At 39.9% G+C, this 19,101-nt stretch overlaps 1 protein-coding gene across 6 annotated transcripts in view; it reads left to right on the top strand.

Moving 5' to 3' along the window:
- numb (NUMB endocytic adaptor protein) overlaps positions 1 to 19,101 on the top strand; it is a 167,286-nt gene that overhangs the window by 99,292 nt on the left and 48,893 nt on the right. For 4 of the 6 annotated variants that reach the window (XM_043698378.1, XM_043698380.1, XM_043698376.1 and 1 more), the window contains exons 4-5: positions 13,417 to 13,449; positions 16,429 to 16,503. In XM_043698378.1, coding sequence (XP_043554313.1) covers positions 13,417 to 13,449; positions 16,429 to 16,503 — 108 coding nt within the window. The remainder of the gene's footprint in view (positions 1 to 13,416; positions 13,450 to 16,428; positions 16,504 to 19,101) is intronic. The other 2 variants (XM_043698381.1, XM_043698377.1) reach the window with 1 other exon arrangement.

Here is a 19,101-nt window from a genome sequence, read left to right as displayed (position 1 = left end):
AAACATTTAAAAATAAAGAAGTCCACTTTTTTAAACAAAAAAGTGGCTGAAACATGCACAGAAGTCGCATTCAATACTGGAGAAAAGCTGCGCAGTTGAATAGGATTCAAATGACAAAGACTGTTTTTATTTTCATTCAATTTTGTTTTTAAGTGTTTTAAGTATGTACTTCTATCTCAACCACTCAACAATGCCAATGCATTTTATCCACTGGTGAATACACTGTTTGTTCTCAGTCTCATTATTCTTGCTGATGAAGGATTTCTAATGTGCAAGACTTGCAAGCATGTTTAACTGCTGGTCAAAGCAGAAACTTAGGCTTTGAATATTAATTGAAATTGTGGGTGACTTCACTCTTAGCTATCACCAGAACTGGTTGTTCTTCTAATTCTTTGAAAAATATTGTGGTTTCCTGCCCTTTTTCTCCCTTTTCTGAAGAGTGAGGATGTGACTTAAGTCACTGCTGTTCTCTGGTATCTTGCCCAAGGAACTGTTTGTTTGAATCTTGATTGGTGGAATCAGCAGAACACTGTCCACATTCATTGCCATTTTCGGGTAATAGCAGTCAAGTTTTTCTATCCTGACTCTGAGTTACTCAAGTCTTCAGTGCCCAAGCAAAAAATTGAGTGAACCTTGACTGCACCATGTGATGTAGAGTTTAATTTTAATGTAATTGTGTTTCTTGAGAAGCCTTGGTACCTTGTGCATTCCTGATTTAGGAAATTCACTGTCAGTGCAATGTCCATGAGTATGAGTTGACTATAATGCCCCTCAAACCTCGTGCAACTTTCATGGGTGATTTTCTACCTCAGCTGCATCTTCCTGCACTGTCTTCATGTTCCTCAATTTCCTTAAATGCCAAAAGATCACTCATTATGTGTCTTGAATATACTCAACAACTACTCATCCACAATGCTCAGAAGTGAAGTATTCCAAAGATTCACAACCCACAAAGAGATGGACCCCTGATCTTGAGACTAAGATATCCAACTTGAAAAGATGCCACACGAGAGAATTTGATAGCATTTTGTGCTTGTGGCATCTCTCTTATATCTTCCAATTTCCAAAGAATGTTCGGCACCATTGTACTCTTGTCAGTCTTTCCAGGACAACCAGGATCTTTTTAGGATCAGCTATGATCATATTGAATGATGGTACAGGCTCGAAGGACTGAATGGCATCCTCCTGTACCAATTTTCTATGTTTCTAAGTTTCTTACCCACCAGTCCCAAGAATCTGGTCAACCTTCATGGCACCTTCTGTTAAACAAAGTTCCGATAGTGAGGAGACAATTGTAGTCAGGTCTGTCTCACTAAGGCCATGTATAATTGCTGTAAGATCGCCTCTCCTTAGACTGTAGTACTGCATTAGAGGCTATCACAGCATTTGTCTTTGTTATTGCTTGTATAATACTTTTCTGTGAACTTGAAAACAATTAGAGTCAGAGTGTCCTACAGCACAGAGATAGGTACTTTGGCCCAAACTGGTCCATGCCGACAAAAATGTTCATCCACTCTAACCCCATTTCCCTGCACGTGGCCCATATCCTTCCAAGAGAAAGTGAGGATTGCAGATGCTGGAGATCAGAATCGAAGAGTGTGGTATTGGAAAAGCACAGCAGGTCAGACAGCATCCGAGGAGCAGGAGAATCGATGTTTTGGACAAAAGCCCTTCTCCATATCCTCCTAAACCTTTCCTATCCATGTATTTGTCCAAATGCCTTTTAAATGTTGTTAATATACCCACCTCACCTGCTTCTGCTGGCAGCTCAATCCATGTTTGCACCCTCTGTATAAAAATGTTGCCCCTCAAGGTCCTTTTCATTCTTTCCCCTCTAATCTTAAACTGATGACTTCCAGTCCTCTATTCCAGGGAAAAAGACTGAGTACATTCGCCTTATCCATGCATCTCATGATCTTACACACTTAGCCCTCCTCTCAGTCTCCTATGCTGTAAAGAAAAAGTCCTAGCTTGTCTAACCTCTCTCCCTTTAACTTGGACTGTTGAGTCCTGGCAACATCCTTGTAAATTTCCTGTGCACTCTTTCCAATTTAATAACATCCTTCCTATAACAGTTTCAAAAACTGAACACAACACTCCAAGTGCGACCTCAACAACATCCTGTACAACTGCAACATAACTCCCTGACTTCTATACTCGGTGCCCTGACTAATGAAGTAATGAATTGTTTTTTAATGACTTCTGCTGAGAATTTGTTAGGTTTGAGAACCTAGGAAATAAGTCCCATAGGAATAATTCTGGATATGAACACACATGGACACACTGGCACACAACATCCGCATCTCTCTACTGCCATCATGTTCCCTGTCCAGTCAAAGTGACACTCTGAGTAGCAGAATCAAGCAGCACCAATCACAACTCTGCAGAATACATGTTTTCTTTTAAGGAAGTGTTCACTTAAGGTTTTAGTTGAGACCATGGGTTAGAAAAGTACAGCTTGTTCCAGCAATTGAGTGGTTGTGGTCAGATTGTAATAGTAATATCATGTTAAGGAAATATTTCGGTCATCTAGCAAAAGAAGCCACACAACTATATTTTTGAAAAATTCATTTATAGACCACTTTCCATACCCACAGGATGTTTCAAAGTGCTTCATAATCCATGAAGCACTCTTGATCTGCAGTAGCTGTTGCAACATCAAATCTATGGCAGTCAGTGAGCTCCAGTAAACACCATGCTGAAAATGACCAGTTAATCTGTTTTGGTGGTGATTGAGAAATAACTATTGACCGAGACACCGGCAAGAACTCCTTTTTGCTCTTTAAAATAGTGAAGCAAACAGATGGGGATTCAATTTAAGATCTCATCAGAAAGACAGCACCTTTGGCACTGCTGCACTCCCTCAGTACTGTGTTGGAGAGTCATCCTGATTTCAGTGCTGAAGGCCTGCTGTGCGACATGAACCCAAAGCTTCATGATTCATTGGCAACAGTGTTGCTCACTGAACCACTAAAGCATAAAGCTTAAAGATTGGGTGGGTCAGAGAGACCAATGCACACAACTTCCAGCTTTACAATATTTAAAATCATTTTTTTAAAATTCCAAATTAAGGACTCACTTTTATTCCGCATCTCAGAACTTTGGCAAAAACAGCTGAAGCACGCCATATTTCTCTAACATTTGTGTGAGGCAATACCTTGACACACAGTTTAGCAGTTTAAAAGTGCTTGTTTGGTGGAACCCTGGTAGGTTTATTTTACGTTTTGAATAAATAATTAAGCGAGTTAGATTTCCCTTCTTTCCTAGCGGTTGCTGGTTGCATGTCACTATCATTTACGGTTTTTACTAAAATCATGATTGGCATGGTAATTTAAATAGATGCAAGGTAGACTACATTTGCAATATATTGTAATTTGCAAGTCCTGGAGAGAATCCGTACTATTGTGATGTGATATTTTGACAGCTGTGACTCAAAATGTATAATTTATAACATTCAAATTGGCAGTTATAAATTTGCAATGACAGTAGTTATAATGTTACCTCTATCTAATTGTCTTTCACACTTGAAGATTAGATTACTTACAGTGTGGAAACAGGTCCTTCGGCCCAACAAGTCCACACCCGTCCCGCTGAAGCGCAACCCACCCATACCCCTACGTTTACATAACACTACGGGCAATTTAGCATGGCCAATTCACCTTACCTGCACATCTTTGGACTGTGGGAGGAAACCGGAGCACCCGGAGGAAACCCACGCAGACACTGGGAGAACGTGCAACTCCACACAGTCAGTCGCCTGAGGCGGGAATTGAACCCGGGTCTCTGGCGCTGTGAGGCAGCAGTGGTAGCCCACCTTCATTGCTTCCTTAATCACGTGGTTGGAGAGCTATCTGGCTTTGTACTCGCTTGAAATGAACAAAATATACAAAGAGTTTCATGTTCTCTGTGACTTGGTGGGCTGAATAAACACCACCTGATCCGTAAATGTCACGGAATCGAGAACTGCTTGAAGTATTCAAACATTCAAGTCACTAACTGAAGTTAAAATACCTGGTGGAGGAAGTTAAGCAAGAGCAGAAACAATGCAAATATAAAATAGCAAAACATGAGAGAGTGAACCTGAGTCTTCGGGTGAAAGGGGAAAAACACAGGAAAGGAAAGACCGTGGAAGATATTTCAAACATCCCATTAATACTAAAGAATTAAGGACCATCACCACCACGAGAAGTAGTGTTAGCCCACCAATAGCCCATTAAAGACAGGTAAGACATAGAGTCGTAGTGTTGTACGGCAAGGAAACAGAGCCTTTGCTCAAATCCATCCATGTCGACCTCATTTGCCAGCATTTAGCCCATATCCCTCTAAATTCTTCCCATTCGGATACCCACCAAGCTGCCATGTAGATGTTGTAATTATACCAGCCTTCACTACCTCCTCTGGCAACTTGTTCCATGCACGCGCCACCCTGTGAAAAAGGTGCCCCTTAGGTACCTTTTAAATCATTCCCCTCTCACCATAAACCTATGCCGTCTAGATTTGGACTACCACCCTGGGAAAAACACTTAAGTGTTCACCTGATCCATGCCCCTCATGATTTTATAAACGTCTATAAGGTCAACTCTCAGCCTGTGACTCTCCAGGGCAAATAGCCCCAGCCTGTTGAGCCTCTCCCTACAGATCAAACCCTCTAACCCTGACAACACCCTTGTAATTATTTTCTAAACCCTTTCAAGCTCCCCACTGAGACCTCAGTCACCTGCCCAGTTTTATTTCCCAAAGGGTCGATCAAGTTTTCCTCCTCCTCTAGTAGGTACATCCACATACTGAATCAGAAAATGTTCTTGTACTTGAATTCTTCTCTATCGAGTTGGCATGACAGGCTTGTACGGTGTTGTGGTCAATGTTGTCCTGAAGGCTGGGCAGTTGTTTAAATTTGTGCCACAGCGAGAAACCATGATGACCTCAGGAGACAGACACTGGGTGCAACCTATAGAATACCCTTCGTTGTCCAGTACTTCCCGGGAGCCAAAAACTACGCTATGTTCTTTGCAGCCTGCAACACATTATCAGTGAGGATGAGCACCTCGCCAAGACCTTCCCTACGTCTCCACTTCTCACTTATAAACAACCATCAAACCTTAAACAGATGATTGTTCACAGCAAACCCGGCCATTTCCTAGCCTTAACATGTGCCTTAAATGTATAATCCTTATTCTACAAAAGTGTACTTCGGATCCTAGACCCACCTATAAGTGTAAACATCTTTGCATATATTAACAGTAGACTATTAATCCATAAACATAGGTTCCACACACTCTACTGCGGTTCAGATCATGGCAGGTGGTGGAATTTGAATTCAGTAATAATCTGAGAGTTTGAGTTTAATGATGACCATAAAACCATTGCAAATTGCCAGAGAAAGCTCAAAACTCATCTGGTTCTCAAATGTCCTTGAGGGAAGGAAATCTGCCATCCTTACCTGGTCTCACCTACATGTGACTCCAGACTCGCAGCAATGTGATTGACTCCTAACTGTCCTCTGGGTAATTGGGAATGGGTAATTTAATGCAGGGGTAGCCAGTGATGCCCACATCTCCTGAACGAATCATTGCAAAAAAAAAATTAGGCCTGCATCTTATGGTTTCAGGATAGTATAAAGTTCACAAGACATGAGCAAGTTCATGGAATGGGCAGACAAATGACATGAATTTCAGTGCTGAGAATTGTGAAGAGAGTTGAGGAACATGGCGCGACTTTACAAAATAAAGTTCTGATCAAGAGTCACCAGACTTAAGACATTAACTCTGTTTTCTTCCCACTGTTGCTGTGAGACTAGTTGAATTTCTCCAGAAATTTCTGTTTTTGTTTCACATCTCCAGCATCCACAATTCTTTGGTCCAAAACAAAGTAAAGAATGTTGTGCTGCAATGTTAGTGTCCCTACCTCTGAGTCAGGAGGCCTGGATTCAAGTCCCACCTTCTCCAGAGGATGTTATTACATAGTCATAGAGATGTCAGACCCTTTGGTCCAACTTGTCCATGTCGACCAGATATCCAAACTTAATCTAGTTAAAAATCACATAACACGAGGTTATAGTCCAACAGGTTTATTTGGAAGCACTAGCTTTTGGAGTACTGCTCCTTAATCAGGTGGTTGTGGATTATACTCCACAACCACCTGATGAAGGAGCAACGCTCCGAAAGCTAGTGCTTACAAATAAACCTGTTAGACTTATAACCTGGTGTTGTGTGATTTTTAACTTTGTATACCCCAGTACAACACTGGCATCTCCAAATCAAACCTAATCTAGTCCCATTTGCCAGCACTTGGCCCATATCCCTTTCAACCCTTCTTATTCATATACCCATCCAGATGCCTTTTAAATGCTGTAATTGTACCAGCCTCCACCACTTCCTCTGGCAGCTATTCCATACATGTACCATCCTCTGTGTGAAAAAGTTGCCTTAGGTTCCTTTTATGTCTTTCCCCTCTGACTCTAAACCTATGCCCTCTAGTTCTGGGTTCATCCACCTCCGGGAAAAGCCTTGTCTGTTTATCATAACTATGCCCCTCATGATTTTATAAACCTCTATCAGGTCACCCCTCAGCCTCCAACGCTCCAGGAAAACAGCCCCAGCCTATTCAGCATCTCCCTCTGGACAGGTTGGTTAGAAAATAGTATGAAGAGGGTACAGAGCAGAGGACCTGGTTGTATATATGCATTGAAATTGTTAGGACAGGTTGAGAGAGTGGTAAATGAATAATACAATATCTAAAGGTTTTTTTCTTTTGAGACACAGCGGTGAACCCTTCTGTAAATCAAACACCCAGAAAAGCGCACCTGGCCTCATAATCTGTTAATTTATCAGTGACAGAAGACTCCCCAAATTCAATATTTAAAGAAAATAACATCAATTTATTCTTTAACTCTAAAAGTGAACATTAAACAACAACTATTTTCAACTGTAAGTCCCCTTTTCTCTCAACTGTTTATTACCAGTCTCCAAGTCTATAACAAAATACTGTTCCAGTAAGACACTTATTAAAATTACATCAACTTAATTTCAAAACAATACACTGGCTGTCTTCAATGTTTTTCTTCCGGCTGAAGATCTTCCTGGGCTGTTGTCTTTCTTTTTACTGTGAAGATGTTTCATATGAAAAGGTACCCTATAAAGAGTGTTTCAATGTTTTGGGTCTCTGTCTGTCTGTCTCTCTCTCTCTCTCTCTCTCTCTCTCTCTGTCTCTGTCTGTCTGTCTGTGTCTCTCTCTGTCTTTTCTGTCTCCTTTCTACCTCTCTCTCTCTGTGTCTCTCTCTGTCTCTCTCTCTCCTCTTTTTCTCCTCTCTCTCCTCCTTTTCTCTTCTCTCTCCTCTCTGTCTCACACACTCTTCTCTCCCCCTCTCCCTCTCAATGGGAGTTTTCAAAATGCCTGCCTTTTATATGTCCCCAACATCAGATCATTTCATTGGTTCAATGTTGGCAGAACAATACTTTCAAACTTGATTGGGTTTTAGTATTCTGGGGCATAATTTAAACAGGTTAATTTCAAATTGTTGTCAAAACAGCAACCAACTCAGGTATCTATTTCACAGCCAAATGTTATATATTTTCAATTTTCCAGTACTCTGACTGCTATTGTAAGCTCTCAGTGCAGAACAGCATTGAGCCTCTCTTAAAGTTCATGCCTTCATGCCACTTTAAATAGAGGTGTAGAGTACAACCACCAAGAAGTTACGGTAGACTTGAATAGACACTGGTTTGGCCTCAACTCGAGTGTTGTGTCCTGTTTTAGTTGCGACACTTTTGAAAGTATGTGAAGACATTAGAAAGGGTGAAAACAATATAGGAACAGGGATGCGAACATTACTTGTGAAGATCAACTGGTGATGTTGGAACTTTTTTACTTTGTGCATCAAAGGTTGACAGGAGTTTTGATAAAACTGAGAAGTAGGGGTGACTTGGAGGCCACATTTGATGGATCGTGGTATCAAGGAGCCCTAGTAAAACAGGGAACCAGAGACTGATTCTCTGCTGTTTAGAGTCATGCCCGATAAATAGGAAGATGGTTGTGATGAAACGTGGAAAAACATCATGCAAATGTTGATATCGTATGCTTTCTAGTGCAACAAATCTAAGTACTTTCTAGCTCAACACCAAAAGACTCACATCCTTTTGGTGTCCTGTTGTGAATGAATTGCAAGTCTGTTTTCTCTTAAAATAAAAGATAGTGTACATGTTGACCTAAGCTATTACTTGGGGAAACCAGCAGATTAATATTTAAGGCCGTTATCCAGCATGAGGTAGTTCGCAAAATATTTATGAATGCAACAAAATCATCTTTACATGGTGAAACAAATCTTAACTGCATTTCAATCCAAAATGCTCATAAGTTTCATTGTCTTCATCAACTGGAATCTTCCCTTTAGACTCTTCAGCCCCAACTGTTTCTTTTTTGAGAGAGGGAATGGGACCATAGGTTCCCTTAAGTATATTTCAGTCACACCTGATGGTTTTGGACAGTTTTGCTGTTTACCGTATTCCTCTTTTGTGTTATTCTAAAGTTTCTTCCTGTCTAGCCTATCTAATGTCACTCATAACTTTATACATCTCAATCATATCCTCGCTCAGTCTCCCCTGCTCAAAAGAAAGCAGCTTCAGTCTGTCCAGTCTCTTTTCAAAACTAAAATTCTCCAGCTAAGCAACATCCTGGTCATTATCCTCTACATCCTTTCCAGTGCAATTCTGTTCCTCCTATAATGTAGATTCAAAAACTGAACGTAATACTCTAGCTGTGGGGGCTTATCCAACATTTTATACAGTTCAAGCATAACTTTCCTGCTCCTTAAGCTCTATGCTTTTGCTGTGAAAGGCAAGTATCCCATATGCCACCTTAACCACTTTATCCACCTGCTACCTTAAGCGACTAATGCACATGCACAACAATGTCCCTCTGATAGTTGGTGCTTCCCCAGGGTTCAACCATTCATCATGTGTACCCTTGCCTTGTCTGCCCAAGTGCATCGCGTTACATTTATCCAAATTAAATTCCATTTGCCACTGCTCAGCCCATCTGAACAGGCTATCTATATCCTCCGGCAACCTTAGGCTATCCTCTCTATTTTTGTTATTTTGTTAGTACTTGTTATTTTGCTGATCAAACCTCATAAATTCAATTCTGAGTTGTTTATATAAACCACAAACAGCAAGGACCCCACTAGACACAGACTTCCAGTCACAAAGCACCCCTCACCTTTAGCTTTTGTCGCATTTCCATTTACTCTGACCATCCTGAACACTCTTTAAAAAAACTAATTGTATTGATTTCCTATTTAAAAGCATTTTTGTTTCCTTACAACATCCAACATCAGCAACATTTGTCCCCTGGAACTTTAACCTAGGAGCTGTTCTGACATTTAGAACCATATTACCTGCTAGCTTTAAAATGATTGAATTGGGAAATATTCAATAAGCTTTAATTACCTGCAGCAAGGTGTTCTTCTCCCTACAACGTGTGCACTTTTGTTATTGTGATACAAGTTACTTCAAATGATTTACATCCACCAGTTTTAAAACTGTGTAAGAGATGCGACTGCACATTCCCAAGTTTCTTTGACATTCTGTTTTTAAAACCTGACATTTTAATTTTGGTCTGCTGACCTGGCAGCTGGATTTCTGTTGCCTTGATTTTTGACTCGAATGAGCAGACAATGAATGACCAATTTGGGCATTGGAACTTTGGTCTAATTGTTGGCTTCATTTGTAAGAGTATATAGCAAGTTAACATCAAATATTAACTGTTTATAACCTATAAATAAGAATAATTTGACATTAAAATCTGCATATTGGAAGCGGAAAGTGGTCAAGTTTATTTTCATTATGGTTTCCTTAGCAATCTTTATATCTGAAGGGTATTTATGTAGGGTTGGACAGCGGTTATATAATGCAAAATTGGTTTCAATCTACATGGCAGAAGCTATATTTAAATTGAAGTCCTATAGCAATCCCAACAAGTTGTTGATCAAGAAAAGTTTCAATTTTCAACTCTGTTTGCCCATCCGCCAGTGTTATACAAATTTGCGAGGATTGCGGGCTATCCATCTTACCCAACCCAGTGCTGTAGTTTCCCACCCACCCAAGGTTGAAAGTTTAACTAGTTTTCTCCCAGCTTGTGTTTACTTGACTAGCTTTAGTTGCATTGAGAAAAAGTAAGTGCAATTGCGCTATTTCCTCCTTGATCTAATTTAGGGATTTTTTCGAGGCGTGTTTGCACTTCTGATGTACGTATCACAATTCCGTCTGACTGTACAGTATGTGTTTGTTGTTTGATACTTTTAGAGCATGGAACATAGTACAGCACAGGAATGGGCCCTTCGGCCCACAATATTGTGCTGAACATTATGCTAAATGCATGCCCCCTCGTATTAGACATTTTAATTCTGGGAAAAAAGATTCTGACCATCAACCCTATCAAAGCATCACATAATTTTATAGACTTGTATCAAGTCTGTCGTCAGCCTTTGCCACACCAGAGAAAACATGAATTTTTCTAGCCTCTCCTTATAGTTCACATCCTCTGATCCAGGCAGCATTCTGGTAAACCTCTTCTTCACCTTCTCCACATCCTTCCTGTAATGTGGCAACCAGAAGTGAATATAGTACTCGAAGTTTGGTCTCACCAAAGTCTTATAAAGCTGCAACATGACATCCTAATTCTTGTACTCCACTCCCTGACCAAGAAAGGCAAGCATGCCGTATGTATTCTTTACCGGCAGATGTATTCTTTACCACCCTATGTGCTTGTGTGGCCACTTTCACGGCGCTATGGACTTCAATCCCAAGATCCCCAACATCAATGCTGTTCAGAAACCTATCATTAACTGTATACTTTTCCTTAACATTTGAATGCCCAAAGTGCAACACCTCACATTTACCCAGCTTAAGCTCCATCTGCTTTTTCTGTGCCCAAATCTGCACCTGATCTACATCCCACTGTATCCTTTGACAACCTTTTACACACTCCACAACTCTACCAATCTTTGTTTTGTCTGCAAACGTACTGGCCCACTAATGTATAATTTCATCCAACTCATTTACATATCTCCCAAACAACAGGGATCTCAGTATGGATCCTTGCAGAACACCACTAGTCACAGACCTCCAGCCCAAAAAAAACACTCTTCCACCACTACCCTCTGCCTTCTATGAGCAAGCCAATTCTGAATCCACATGGCCAAACCACTATGGACCCCGTGCATCTTAATCTTCTGGATGAGCCTACCATGAGGGTTCTTGTTGAAAGCCTTACTAAAATCCATGTAGACAACATTCACTGCTGTGGCCTCATTTGACCACCTTTGTCATCTCTTCGAAAAATTAAATCATGTTATAAAATATGACCTGACCTGCACAAAGCCACGCTGACTGCCCCTAATTAGGCCATGCTTTTCTAAATGCACGTAAATCCTACCCCTGAGAATTCTGTACAGTAGCTTTCCAACCATAACTGAGAGACTCACTTGGTTTACTGTTTCCTGGATTAGAGCTTAAAAATGTGTTGCTGGAAAAGCACAGCAAGTCAGGCAACATCAAAGGAACAGGAGAATCGACATTTCGGGCATAAGCCCTTCTTCAGGTTTCCTGTCGATTCTCCTGTTCCTTTGATACTGCCTAACCTGCTGTGCTTTTCCAGCAACACATTTTTAAGCTCTGATCTTGAGCATCTGCAGTCCTCACTTTCTCCTAGTCTCCAGGATTAGACCTATTTCCTTTCTTGATCAGTGACTGGCGAGAATACAAAGGTGAAAATAACAAATGCTGGCTATCACAACCAGTCAGGCAGCATCCTCGGAGACAGAGCAAGCTAGTATTTCAAGCCCAGATGATTGGAGTCTAGATCTCGGTCAAGGCCCCGAGCAATCTTCTCTCTTGGCTCTGTCAAGAACCTGAGGTAGATACCATCAGGCCCTGGGGACTTAAAACACTTTTATGCTCTTTTTATCTTCCATGTTTTAACTATGAAATGTAATTTTAGAGCTCAATAGGCTTTACAGACTAAATGTTCATTTGAATAACATCATTAATTTATCTCCACTAACTTTATTTCTAGAAACTGAGCAAGTAAAATAAGTTATCTGTTCAGAATGAAGCAAGAGGCCAACCTTCCGAAAAATGCAATTTCTTTGTACCTTTTTAAAGATTTTGTGGAATTAATGATGTTCCTCCTTCAGGTCCTGTGAATGCACAGTTTCCTGGTTGTACTTCCATCTAGAATTAGGCTTTTGATTGTTTCCTATGGTTGCTGTCCCACCTTTGCTGCTTGTCATCAGTCCATGTAGACAATGATGGGTTTCTGCTTGGGATATCTGGGCTGGGACCAGAATGCTCTATGCATGCCAAACACTTTTTAGTGTCTCCATCTGTGGGGCTCAGGGCCTAAAGTAGTGTACTGTGCCTTGAGTCATTTTGTGCTATCATATACAAATAAAAAAACTTTTAAAAAAATTCCTATAGTAGAATTTATGTACTTGTGTTTTTCGTTATTAATTAAAATTTCTATATTGTGATGTAAAATGTTTGTTTTTGTTTCAGCAGGTATAAGAAACATTTTTAATGCACTTGCCTTCTTGTAGCACTCTGTAGTTATAATCCTGCATGTCTGATACTAATGTCACTAGACAACATCCCCTCAAAATAAACTGTATTAATTATTAATATCCCCACTTGGGCATGATTTAGCTATTTTGAAATTTCTCAGCTAACTTAGTTTCTTCAATAAGGATGATTCATCTACATTAATGCCTAATAAATCTGTTTTAGGATCATATGACTTGGCAGCAGCACCCATTTCATTTCACCTGTTATTGTTTTCAACTTTGTATTACCATTACATTGATTTCAGCCATACCTGTGGGACATTATCTATAATTTGTAATGCTGGCAAGGTCATACCATATCCTGTTTGAGGTGACCTTGTTCTTCATTATATTTCAATTCCGTATGCATTTAATTAAAATAAAACATCAGAAAATATTGAAGGTACCTTGAAGTTTACATGTTTTGCGATTTGTGTTACTAAATTTAAGTATAACAGTGTTAACTATAGCTTTGCTTTGGTCCGTGTACCTCTGATGCAGAATGTCTCATTGCTGCTAAACCTGCTGCTGCCAATGTGAACTGAACTGAGCTCTCTTCTGAAATGGAATGTAACTAGAACCTCTGCATGTGGCAGGCCTCTGGATATCTCTATCCACTGCTCAATCACACTGGTGGCTTATAGCTTACTGTAAACCCATGTAATGTACTGCATTGTCATGGGCGATCTTCACGTTTGTTTCTTTACATCCTTTTCGGAGACCTTCTCTGGCCTATTTTTTGTGCTTTGGTTTGAAACTTTTGCAGTATTTGTAGCTTCCTGCAGTAATAGTCTCCTGACTTGTTCCCCCTGTCACTCCAGGAAAGGAAGTTCTTCAAAGCCCTGTTTGGAAAAGTAAGTTTAAATACCTGGACTTATGTTGATATGTTAAGGAGTTACACCACTACATTTAAGTATTGGACAGTAATTTTCACTGTTAAAATTATTGGCTAAAATTTCATAAAACTGTACTTCAAGATAAGCTTTTTGAGTCCAAATGGTTTACAGCTTATTTTTCACTGGTCTGGAATTGTTTGCTGCAAATTGGACTGAATTGTGTGAGGTATTTTCTTCTGTTTCTTGCAAATGTTTCTTAAAACCATGCATGTGCTAACGTTTTGGGGGAAGTGTCTAAGCTCAATAAGTAGAGTATTTAAATCCTTTAAATACATGTAGAAGAGAACGTACCTTGGCAAGTTTTCCCTATGAGCTGTTAAGGATAATGTATTAAAATGCGTCTGTTAAAACTGAGACAAAAACAATTTTTTTTTAGTATTCCTTTATCCTCAATATTGTTATGGACCAGGCCAGATCCCCTCAAAATGTTTTAAGAAGGCAGCCCAGACCTTAATTTTTTTTTTCTTAGGCAAATGTAGAGTGGATATTCCAGGAGTGATGCAGCTCGTTAATCCATTCAGATTTAAACAAAATAGGATTTATTCAAACACTACGAATGAAACATGAATAAAAGAAAACAGAATTTAGAATAACTTAACTATTTGAAAACCCAACAGACTCAAATTCGCAACTTAATGAAGCTGCTCCAATCCCTGCAGCATTCCATAAACACACACTCCTTGGCAAATGGTATGAATTCAAACACAGGTTCTTACAAGCAGGAGAGATTTCACAGAGAAAGTTCAGGCAAGAACTCTGTTGAAATATGGAAACTCTTTTTACTGTAGCTGCTTCTCTAGATCCCCAGCAGTTTTTGGCTTTTGCTAAAACAGAACAAACTAGAAAAAAAACCTGAAGATTTTCTCTGATTGACTTAGGCAGAACTTTTGACATAATCTAAGAAGTAGGACTAGGCCATGCAGGAGAGATGCTAGCAAGTACTTCTACACACGCTGTGGCAGAAGTTTGGAACTCCCATTCACAAATAGCAGTTAATTTTAAATCTTCGATAGGTAAATTTTTGTTAAGAAACGATATTAAGGGATATGGGCCAAAGGCCATCTAGAGTTAGGCCTTTATCAAAGTGTAATTCAATGTATAATTTCAGTTACATCACACTGTAAACCTTTGCTATAAATTCTGTGTCTTACAATTGTGTACTCCACAACTACCCGATGAAGGAGCGTCGCTCCGAAAGCTAGTGTGCTTCCAATTAAACCTGTTGGACTATAATCTGGTGTTGTGATTTTTAACTTTGTACACCCCAGTCCAACTCCAGCATCTCCAAATTGGAATAAATATGTTTTCTTCAGGAGGTAACTGCATCAAGATTGCAAAATCTATCTGTCGCATCCAACTTTTGTTGCCACTGAAATAACTCCATGAAGGTTGGTGCCCCATCACCAGGTCACCCTTTATTTACACATGCATGGTACATGCCACTGACCTAGAGAGTGAACAGAACCTCTGATTTTTAAAAGAAAAAATTACCCCCACACTACCGCCTAACTGCAGTAGTGCGTATATTTTCCCCAGCCCATGTTGTGTGTGTGCAGATGTGAGACACAGTGAAAGACATAAGGTGTAAGAACCCCTGTTTTTTTTTCTTTCTTTTTTCTTTTTTTTCTTTTTTTCTTTTTTTTCCCTTAACTGTGGTAGTGCTTATTTTCCCCCAGCACCCATTGTGTGTGTGTGTAGGTGTGAGACACAGTGAGAGAACCTCTGTTTATTTTTTTTTTCTTATAACCCCCACACTACCGCCTAACTGCAGTAGTGCTTATTTTTTCCCTGGCACCCATGGTGTGTGTGTGCAGGTGTGAGACACAAAGTGCACGAATCTTTATTCAATTTCCACCACAAGGAAGATAGGAAAACACCCGAGTGGCCAGTGACAAGCAGTGCCCTTCACATCAAATCCTCTGGTTATATTTTTTTTATATTTCTTTTTCTTTAACCCCCACACTACAGCCTAACTGCGGTAGTGCTTATTTTTCCCCAGCACCCATGGTGTGTGTGTGTGTAGGTGTGAGACACAGTGAGAGACACAAGGTGCACAAATCTTAGAACCCCTGTTTATCTTTTTTTCTCTTTTTTTTATTTTTTCCCCAGCACCCATGGTAGAACCCCTGTTTTTTTTGTTTTTTCTTTTTTTTTCTTCTTTTTTTTTCTGTTTATTTTTTTTCCCTTTTTTTTTCTTTCCCCCACACTACCACCTAAGTGTGGTAGTGCTTATTAAACCCCTGTTTATATTTGTTAGCCACGAGACCCTGATTGGACCAGGTTAATAGCCTCAATCAGGGACCTCATTCTATGAGATCCACCTGGCTGACCTCATTCCAATCCCTACAGGAAATACTTGCCTGTATAAGGCAGAATGTTCGGACTTGAGTGGATGTTATCGAAATTGAATCTCCCAAATTGCGACAGTCAGAAAAAGCAAGAAGTCTTTTGTCTGACCTACCATCAGATGGTCAGTGGTGTACCATTTTAATGTATCTGAACAAAACTTTGTAAATGCTTTTAAATTATAGAATCAACTTTAAAAGCTAAATTAACCCACGTTTGTGTGCAGTGTGGATTTAAAATTACATTGTTTCTCCAGTTGCAGAAAAACTGCCAGCCAACTAGTGGTGTAACTCCTTAAGAGACAGTTTAGCCAATCTTCCAGTTTATTTTTTATTCTGGTTTAATAACAGGGAGTGAGATCAGTGCTTTGTGTGTTTAATGGCATGGGTTTCCTTTTCTTCCCTCAGTGCCTTGAAGCTCTGGTGCTCAGCTACTCTATAAAACAAATTGTGTGTGCTGGGCTATTTGGCGATGAGTCTCTATCACTGCTATTTGTGCTTATGTCTCTACTGATTTTTTTTTTAACCCCCTTTGGATAGATGAGTTCATTTAGCTGTTAAACTAAATGTTTGCATTTTTTCCATTTTTAAGACTGGAAAGAAGCCAGTTAAAGCTGTGTTGTGGGTGTCAGCAGATGGACTACGAGTGGTGGATGAGAAAACGAAGGTCAGTTCATTATCTGTTTACTCCTCATTCTTGCAGCTTGGGATTGGTTTGTCATTTTGAGAAGTAATTGTCAATGATCTTTCATCTTACACTCTTTAAAACCTTAAGGCAGTTTCTTTTTCAAAGAATTCAAAATGCGTACAATCATAATTTACTCTAATAGCCATTGTAGAATTACATTATATTTTGGTTTAGAGCTACGGACGCTAACCTGGAGAAAAATGAACTGTTAAGATTGTGTATTTTACTTGTTTCACAAGTGCTTAAAACCAATTTGTTGTGCATCGTGGAAGAATTGGATGTGTTTCTTTCATGTGGTGGTTTTAGGTTGAACTTCATGAAAGATTATCAAAACATAAAGGTGCCCTTTTATGTGGATACCAGCTGAGGTTTAAAACCAACCATTACTTCCTTTTTGGTGTTTTATTACTTCCTTGAGCATATGTACTCTGTCAGGTATTCTGAATTTTTTATTTGTTCATGCTAGTGTCACTGGCAAGTTCAGCTTTTGCTGCCTATCATTAGTTGTCATAGAGTCGTACAGTACAGAAACAGACCCCTTGGGTCCAACCAGTCCATGCTGAACATAACTTAAAAATGTGTTGCTGGAAAAGCGCAGCAGGTCAGGCAGCAACAAAGGAACAGGAGAATTGACGTTTCGGGCATAAGCCCTTCTTCAGGAATGGCAGCATCAAAGGAACAGGAGAACTGACGTTTCAGGCATAAGCCCTTCTTCAGGAAGGGCTTTCAGGCTTCTTTCAGGCTTATGCCCGAAACGTCGATTCTCCTGTTTCGTTGATGCTGTCTGACCAGCTGCACTTTTCCAGCAACACATTTTTAAGCTCTGATCTCCAGCATCTGCAGTCCTCACTTTCTGCATGCTGAACATAACCCCAAGGCTAAACTAGTCCCACCTGCCTGCTCCTGACCCATATTCTTCATCCCTTTCCTAATAATGTATCTATCTAAATCTCTTTTAAACGTTATAATTGCACCAGCATCTATCACTTCCTCAGGAAGTTTATTCTACACGCGAACCATTCTCTATGTAAAACAGTTGCCTAATATCTTTTTAAAATCTTTCTCCTCTCACTTTAAAAATAAGCTCCCTCGTCTTGAATCCCCCATCCTAGGGAAAAGACAACTACCATTAACTCTATCTATACCTCTCATTATTTTATAAGCTCCAATCAACTTCCTGCGCTCCAGTGAAAAAAGTCCCAGTTTATCCAGCCTGTTTTTATAAAAACCTTCCATACCCGGCGACATCCTAGTAAGTTTCTTCTGAACCATCTCCAGCTTGATAATGCCCTTCCTATAATTGGGTGACCAGAACTGAATGCAGTATTCCAGAAGAGGACTCACCAATGTCCTGTACAACATGACTTCTCAACTCCTACACTCATAGAACTGAGCAATGAAGGCAAGTGTGCTTTTAACCACCCTGTCTGTATTTGATGCAAACTTTAAAGAATTATGTACTTCTACCCCAGTCCCTGTGTTCTACAACACTACCCAAGGTGCTGCCATTAATTGTATAAGCCCTACCTTTGTTTGTGATTCCAAAATGCAATACCTCGATTAATGTAGATTGAATTCCAACTGCTATTTTTCAGCCCATTAATACATTTGATCAACATCCCTGTGTAATCTTAGAAAACCTTCTTTACTGTCTACTATGCCACCAACTTTGGTGTCGTCTGCAAGCTTACTAACCTCGCCTTCTATATTCTCATCCAAATCATTTATATAAATGACAAAGAGGACCCGGAACTGGTCTCTGTGAAACACCTCTGGTCATAGGCTTCCAGTCCAAAAAGCAACCCTCCAACATTATTCTCTGTCTCCTGCTGTTAAGCCAATTATGTATCCAGTTGGCAAGTTCACTCTGAATCCCATGTAATGTAACTTTTACTAATTAGTTTACCAAATAGAACCTTGTCAAAGACTTTACTAAAATCCAAATAAACAAAGTCTATTGCTCTCCTTGAACTTAGTGATTTTCTTGGGATTCTCTTCAGAATCCCAAGAATGTGACTCACTTCAAGAGGGTAATTAAGAGTCAGTCACATTGTCATGGGTCACGTGTAGGCCAGACCAGGAAAGGACAGCAGATTTCACTCTGTAAAGGGCAACAGATTGACAGGTGAGTTTTGACAACAATCTGTGTTTTATGGTCATCATAACTAATTAACATTACATGTATGGTCACCATTTCATGCAGATCTTGCCATTGCTAAACCAGCTGCCATGATGGGATTTACCTGGGGACTCTCGATTACAATGTAATGACTTTGCTGCTACGTCACCACTTGCCCACATCTGTGGTCTTCATCTGTTGAGTACTACAGACCATGTAACATTGATCTATTTACTTGAAAAGTATCTTAAACTGGTACATTTAGGGCAGCCAACTGATTAACAACTAGGAGGAGTTGTTGACAGTGAGGAAGGATGTGGCAGGTTACAGCGGGATATAGATAAGCTGCAGAACTGGGCAGAAAGGTGGCAAATGGAGTTCAATGTAGCTAAGTGTGAGGTGATTCACTTTGGTAAGAGTAACAAAAAGATGGGGTACGGGGCTAATGGTCGGATACT

The sequence above is a fragment of the Chiloscyllium plagiosum genome, chromosome 10, assembly GCF_004010195.1.
Source record: "Chiloscyllium plagiosum isolate BGI_BamShark_2017 chromosome 10, ASM401019v2, whole genome shotgun sequence".
Classification (NCBI taxonomy): domain Eukaryota; kingdom Metazoa; phylum Chordata; class Chondrichthyes; order Orectolobiformes; family Hemiscylliidae; genus Chiloscyllium; species Chiloscyllium plagiosum.
This window is presented reverse-complemented; position numbering and strand designations above follow the sequence as displayed.